This window comes from Drosophila willistoni, assembly GCF_018902025.1.
Source record: "Drosophila willistoni isolate 14030-0811.24 chromosome XL unlocalized genomic scaffold, UCI_dwil_1.1 Seg142, whole genome shotgun sequence".
Classification (NCBI taxonomy): Eukaryota; Metazoa; Arthropoda; class Insecta; order Diptera; family Drosophilidae; genus Drosophila; species Drosophila willistoni.
The window spans coordinates 1689711-1697322 of record NW_025814053.1 but is presented as its reverse complement, the minus strand read 5'-3'; the positions used below and the strand labels follow the sequence as shown (position 1 = coordinate 1697322).

Below are 7612 nucleotides of genomic sequence, written 5' to 3'. Positions count from 1 at the left end.
CAATACTTAAGTTGTTTCCACTGTCCGTCACATCTTCTGCCTTCCCGCCTATCTGGAAGGAATCATATATTATTCCTCTTCATAAAAAGGGGAAGAAGTCCGAAGCCTCCAATTATAGGGGTATTTCTAAATTGTCTGCCATACCCAAAGCATTTGAGAAAATAATAACATCTCAATTGCAGCATTTTTGTAGCTCAATCATTTCGTCATCCCAACATGGGTTTAAAAAACGTAGATCGACAACTACTAACCTATTAGAATTTACATCTCACTCAATCAAAGGGTTCAAAACTGCCGTGCAAACTGACGTCATTTATACTGACTTCAGCAAGGCCTTTGACTCTGTTAATCATACTCCGCTTTTATATAAATTAAACGCACTTGGCATCCCCAGCCTTTTGCTAGATTGGATTCTTCAATATCTTTCTAAGCGTACACAAAAGGTCCTCTTTAAGTCTTCATTTTCTAAGACCATCCAAGTGACCTCTGGAGTACCTCAGGGTAGTCAGTTGGGTCCATTGCTATTCACTCTTTTTATAAATGATCTTACATTGGTAGTGTCACATTCTCGGGTGCTTATGTACGCGGATGATGTCAAGCTTTACCTCAGTTTTAAAGACATATCGTCTTCTTGCCTACTTCAATCGGATCTTAATGATCTTCAGAGTTGGTGTGAAACAAACCTATTAAACCTTAACGGCTCTAAATGTAAAGTTATGTCTTTTTATAGATGCACTCCATACTTAGCAACTTATTATCTTAACGACACTGCCTTACAGCGGTTAGATATTATCAATGATTTAGGTGTTCTTATGGACCATAAATTAACTTTTAATCCTCGGGTTTGTGAAACGATGGTCAAAAGTGTTTGACGATTCGTACACAACCAAAATTCTGTATACTTCTTTAATCCGTCCTATCTTAGAGTACGGATCTTGCATATGGTCACCTCAATATGAGACGCACCAAAGTAAAATTGAATCTGTTCAAAAGCAATTTCTGCTTTTCGCTCTTCGCGGTCTAAATTGGGATCGCAATGTCAATTTGCCATCATACTCCAGTAGGCTTCTTTTAATCAATCTTCCTTCTTTAATTAATCGTAGAGTAATGCTTGGTGCTATCTTTATTCATAAACTTTTAATAGGTGAAATAGACTCTCCTGAGCTATTGAACCAGTTAAACCTATCTGTACCCCGTAGACCTACTAGAAATTTTATTCCTCTATCCTTAAAACACTGTAGTTCTAACTATTCTTTGCATGAACCTTTTCGAGTCCTATGTTCTGACTACAATCTTCTGTATCCCGTAATCAGATCAGAAGCCTCTCTTTCCCTTGTGAAAACTTCTATTTTAGCACATTTAGCTCGTAATTACCTGTAGTTAATCATATTTTTAATTGTTTGTCCGTTTTATTTGTATTTGTCCACGCGATCGTGTCGTCCGATATGCGGCTGCGCCACACGGTCGGTCGGGCGGGAGGTGGACAGCGCTCTGCTTGGGCTCGGGCGAAACAGGCTATGTCCTGGTGTCGTATGGGCCACTTGAACGTACTTCGCATTGTACGCGTCAACGTCCAGACAATATTCCCTATATATTCGCGATTGGGCTTAGTCCGGACTATGTGATGGCCAATCTACGAGCCCAATTTCTCTATACTGGAGCCACGATTTAGTTCGTTTGGCAGTATAAGATGATGCTTTATCCTGTTTTGGCATTGGTGGCAGCAAACTCTCTTCTAGGATGTTAATTTGTTTTTGAGCTTTGACTACCCTGTGAAAAAATTGCAGTTGGCCTACCCCTTTGGCCATTATGATTCCTGGGAACTTTATTGTTTTAGGCATTCTTTATGGTTTCGCTTCAGATTTGTTTCGGATTACCTGGTTTCGCCCATTTACATACTTTATAGAACTTATATCCAATTTTTTTGCACTTGCAATTCATCCCCTCACACTTAACACTTTTTTGGATTTTTTCAGACAACTCTAATGCTAAATTTCTTAATCTTTGGCGACGAGCGGCCTTCACAATTGCAGCATCTTTTATAAAGAGCTGTTATTGACAATGTACTTCCTAAAACTGATTAATAATTCTTAAACGGACGATTTAGCCAGATTTAATTGTTTGGCTATTTCACCAAATGATTTTCCACATTTAAAATAATCTATAGCTTAATTTCCTATTTCTTTTCAAATCGGTCTACCTTGTGACATCTTTGCTAAGCTTTGAATAATTTGGAGCAGTAAAACATTCCTTACATTCCGCAAACTGTTTCTAGATCATGACTATTATTTTATCATAGTACAACAAACATTTGTTGTTTTAAAATTAAGGAAATAAAATGATCTCTCAGAAAGAAAATATATTCGCATCTGTTATCTAATTTAGGATTCAAAATATCGTCTGTTACACATTGGGTTCGGGAAAAAGCTTGCCCTAAGAATTAATAGTGGTCGAGGCTCGTAAACATGGTTAATTTCTAGCCTCAAAAATAAATTTTTCGTCGCAAGAAATGGTTTAAAAAACATTGTTTGTTATTTCGCATGTTTTTTATTTCAACTAATTTAAGTTGGAAAAGTGGCTTTTAATGTATCTGTTCATATCTCTTTTGTTAGGATTGGGAATCGTATTGAGGAGCGCTATTTATGGGTCCCTTCCACACTTTTTATACCCTTACAAAAAGTATTATAAAGTTGATCTGATGTTTGTAGAGAAGGATATATATATATATTCTTGATCAGCATGAGAAGCTGAGTGCATCTAGCCATGCTATATTTTACTTCGCCTATTTAAAAGCTATTAGGATGAAACTTGGTATTTAAGCTATTTATAATCTCGGTGAGATGAAGTCTGAAAATCATCTTAATTCGTACCCCTATATCACTTAATGCTATACGCGAAATCGGAAAAGAAGTGAAAGTATCTTCACCAAATTTATTTAAGGGATAGTTTTGCATGTAAAACATCATATTCCAAAATTTTAATAAGATCGAATAAATAGAACACAAGTTATCGTCATTATACACCGGCTCTGCTTGAACGCTGCCAGTAGCCTTTTACGCACACATACGGACGCAACGCTACATAATCTACATGTGTACGCCCATGTAAACACACAATGGGCTTGCATAGGAGATGGGGAAGGACGGGCCGAAGACTGCAAGGGTATTTTAACTAGATATTTTTGGATATATTATGCTGGATTTCCCAAAGTAATCTTAGTAACAAGCCTTAAACCCTTAAGGACTGTTGCAAAGGAGTCTTTTTACAGTTCGGAGTCCGTTGGATTTGCTAGTCTATATTTCCATATGGCTAATCCGGCTCTGAATTTAACGTAAAGCATTTGTGCTTTTTGCACATATTTAAAGAAAGTTCTCAAATTTTATATTGAGTTCTGCGAAAGTCCTTTTTTTGATAATTTTAAATTCAGATATTTTCCGTATTGAAAAGAGCTTAAAAGCTCGTGTCCATATGGAAGACATTCAAGGATATTTTGCCATCTGTTGTATATGCCACAGCAAATAAAATCTTTTTAGCTAGATGACGGCACCGGGCAATAGTGATGCCACGTGGTGGGCATATCCTTTACCCACGGCGAAAAAGGTGGCAACGTCAATTGGCACAGTCACGTTTTCCTGCTGGCGATTTGTCGTCTCCAAGAAATTACAACAAAGCAAGCAAAAATCCAACTCAATAAATACAATTAGTATCCTGGTGCTGAAGGACTAAAAATCAAGTACGAATCTTCGACCATAAACTGATCCACATACATAATCAAGTTACTACTACTAACTACCAACGACAGCTGGGCGGATAAAGAGAAAGTAGCAGAAAGAAATACGGAGAGAGAGAGAGAGAGCAAGAGCGAGAGAGAGTGAGAAAAGAATATGAAAAAAAACAGCCTGTGCCACCGACAACAACAAGCAACAACAAAAAAGTGCACAATACAAGCGCAAAACCAAGTGTTTAATTAACTGACTATGTGACACATCGAAGGGTCGTTTTGAGTCTTTAACTTGACTTCACTTCAAAATCAATTGCAAGTTGATAAAGTTATAGTTGTTGTTGTTATTGCTACTGCTGTCCTTGTCCGAGTTTCGCATTGTTGTTATTGTATTATTATGTAAGCATCCTTAATTAAGTTTTATTGTTAAAGGCAAAATGGAAAAAGGTCTCCTCCCTCCGCCCAAATCATAAAAAAGAAAGAAAAAAACGAATAGCACACACACACACATAGACGAAGAGAAAGAGAGAGAGAGGGGGAGAGAGTGTGTGAGAGAGAGCTATGTAGAGGTAACCCCACCCAATTGCTTTCTTCTTTCTATCCTCCTGCCTACCCCACCAATAACCACTTTGCCTAGGTAGTGTCAGTGTGTGTGTGTGCGTCTGTGTGTCTCTGTGTGGGTTTTATTGTTGTTGTGGTTTTTAGGTATTCCATTTTGATGACTAATTGACAGTGACAGGCATGTAAGGCACAAGGAGGTGGGCGGTGCGGGGAGATTTGACAGTGTTGACATATCGATCGCAGGGCATTGTAACTATCGACAAATCTAGTTCAAGGCTCAAGGCCTGCGATGGCAGCCTTTTATCAGCTGATCAGCTGATAAAAACAAATGTTGATTTCAGACTTTTCTCTCTTTTTTCTCGCTTTCTTTCGTAGACCTTCTTGAAGATGTTGTCGCCGCCCCCGATGCCACCGTTGATGGTTTTGCTTTTCATATTGGGTCTGAACTTGGGCCTGAACTTGCCGGAGGTCCTGACGCTCACAGAGAATGCGACATTGGCGCCAGCCTCGCCTGTGGCTCCGTTGGCCGTCACGATCAGTCCAAGCACCATATCGTCCCCGCTGACCACGGACTCAGTCAATCTCACAGCGAGCGTTGGTAGCTTGGAACAGAATCCTAACGCTGCCAACAGCAAGAGCAGCACCAGCAGCAGCAGCAGCGGGAGCAGTAATAACAGCAGCAGCAGCAGTAGTAGTGGCAATAGTTCGATATCCCTGCCCATTGGCAGCGTGACAAGCACAGCCACTTCTACCAATTTGGAACAGTTGGAGATGGCTCCATCCGTTCCAGCAGTACACACATCAGTGGGCAATGGCAGCGTTGAGTCGCTGGTTCCACCGCCACCACCTCATGAAATAATTGGTTCGGCCAGCCCAACAAAGGTGGAGCAGGAGGCGATCTTGCGAGCTCTTGATTGGCTGAAGGAGAAACGCGCCTCCGACTACGGCTGGGGCAATGACACGCATGTGGTTATACTGGCCAAAGAGTTGTCCGGCGGTCGGGATCCGAACGACAGTGCCGATGCCCATATGCAGGTTATCCAGGAGCTAGAGGATACGCTCTCAGTCAAGGAAATGGAAATCGAGATACTTTCCATGCTCGATCGGCATCATACGCTTCCGAAACCCCTCAACCTAGACAAATTGGCACGCTATGTCTTGGCCTTGGGTTCGTTGTGCAAGGATCCCAAGCATTTTCATGGACACGATCTGGTGGCCACTCTGCAACACCACGAGCCCGTGCAGGACATTGAGTTTGCCCTCACGACGCTCTCGGCCTGCAGCTCGGCGGCTCACGTACGCAAGCGTCAAATCCGTCGACTGCTCGATATCGCCAGCGGAGTGACAGATCAGAGTGTAGACGCCATCGCCATGGTCATTTTGGCACTGCGTTGCATTGTCACCGATCATCGCCATCGCCATCTGCAGCACTTTGTGCGGCGTCCAGCCAGAGGACTGGCCAGCCTGCAGGATCAACGCGGCAGCTTTGGCTCACTGCGTAGCACGGCACTAGCCATGCAGGCTCTCCAGGACTTGGAATACGACCCTGCCGGTCATTGGAATCGCACAGCAGCCTCTCGGTACATACTTAGTCGGCAGCGGGCCGATGGCGGTTGGAGTGAAGAGCCACTGCAAGATGGCCAGGAGCCTGACATTGGTGTGGGTCTGACGGCCGACATTGTTCTGGCTCTGGGCTGGAAGGGACTTGGTGCAGTGCGTGCTCTGCAATGCGACCACGTGATTCGGGAGAGCAGTGACCCAACGGGTAAGTAACCAAGTCGAAATACCTGATTCATCCAATATTCATTCCTGCTCCAATTGTTATTTAATCTTTAGAGAATGGCGAACCCAAGCTGGCTGTGCCGTTTGGCCTGAGCTCATCGGCTGAGGAATCGGATGCCAAGAATATATCCTACACATACACCTTGTGGGTCGGATCCAATGTTACTGAGGATTTCTCTCTGTCGCTTGTATCGCCCAAGAATACGAGTTTCTTCAAGGCCATGACACAAGCAGCCGAAATGGATCCCAGGTGAGTAGTTACCTAACGGGAACGGGATCAAGTTTCGATTTTCCATGTCTCCAAAGCATTTGCAATGCGTGTGAAAAGTTGAACTTCAATTTCCACCCAAATGTAATGACTGCCTAAAAGTATGCCACAAAAATTTTAACTGACAGCTTTACCTGCTTTCAAGCAAAGGATATCCCTATTAACCTTGCAATAAACACAATCCAAAGAGAATTCGTTGACAAAAATTATGCAAAATTATTTGCAATGTTGATCTGCCAAAAATCTTAGACACTAGATATTTGACTTTTGTTTAATTTTCGTTTACCTTTTTTCAGATTCACTTTTGAGGCTCGTGAGTGGCCCAATGGTCACTATGTACACACACTCTACGGCAAAAAGGAGGAGCCACAAAGGTAGGTGGTATGAGTAACATAATTCATAGAGTGTTTATGAGTTTCTTTTGGTTTATGTAGGTACCATTATTGGCTGCTCTATCGGTTGCCTGAATTACCCGATGCCAACAACACGCCCGGAAATCAACTTATTGCGCCAGTTGGTAAGTTGTCGTTTCACTTAAAAAGGATGCCATAAGAGAACTGGGCCCTCTTTCATTTTATCAATATATTTCTAGGTGTCGACGAGCTGATGGTTGAAGATGGTGAACATTATCTCTACTGGTATAAGAAACTCTAAGCACATGGCAACGTAACCTAATACGGGCCTTAGTTAAAAGAAACAACAAAACCAAAACAAAAGAAAGGAAACTATAAGAAACAAAAACACAAAACACAGACACTAAAGTAAACCCACTAAGCAAATTGCTATCGCTAGGGCCACCTACTAGCTACCAACTAAAACAAAAACAAAAAAAAAACATGCATGCATACATATACTATATAAATATATATATATATACATATATACATGCTATATATGTGCTATACTTATATAAATATGTGTGTATATACCGTGAAAAATAATCAAAAAGCAAACGAGAAGAAACAAAAGTACATAAACACACCGACACACGACACACACACACACACACATAAATTGCACGCAATAGCGCAAAGGACGATATAACCGAAAATCGGAATATAGGATTGATAGAACTATAAAATTTAAAAGAAGCATCGAACATCAAATCGAATTCAAGATGAGATTTTAAGCTCTCAAAGAGCTAGAAATTTTCACAATGGAAATTTTTGTTTCCTTTTTTTTTTGTTTTTTGCCTTTTGTGTTGTTATTATTTTACGATACATATGTTTGATTAGTTTCGATTTTTGAAAAGACGTAAAAGAAAACTCCGTCCGTTTTTC

The 7612-nt window shown here is 41.1% G+C and overlaps 1 protein-coding gene across 1 annotated transcript; it reads left to right on the top strand.

Moving 5' to 3' along the window:
• The first annotated feature begins 3610 nt into the window (after positions 1–3610).
• On the top strand, positions 3611–7181 carry LOC6653145 (uncharacterized protein CG3556). The gene is made up of 6 exons (XM_023181375.2): positions 3611–3733; positions 4658–6047; positions 6119–6314; positions 6629–6706; positions 6767–6849; positions 6925–7181. The coding sequence occupies exons 2-6, from the start codon at positions 4670–4672 to the stop codon at positions 6984–6986; spliced, it is 1797 nt and encodes a 598-aa protein (XP_023037143.1). The 5' UTR covers positions 3611–3733; positions 4658–4669; the 3' UTR covers positions 6987–7181.
• The last annotated feature ends 431 nt before the right edge of the window (positions 7182–7612 follow it).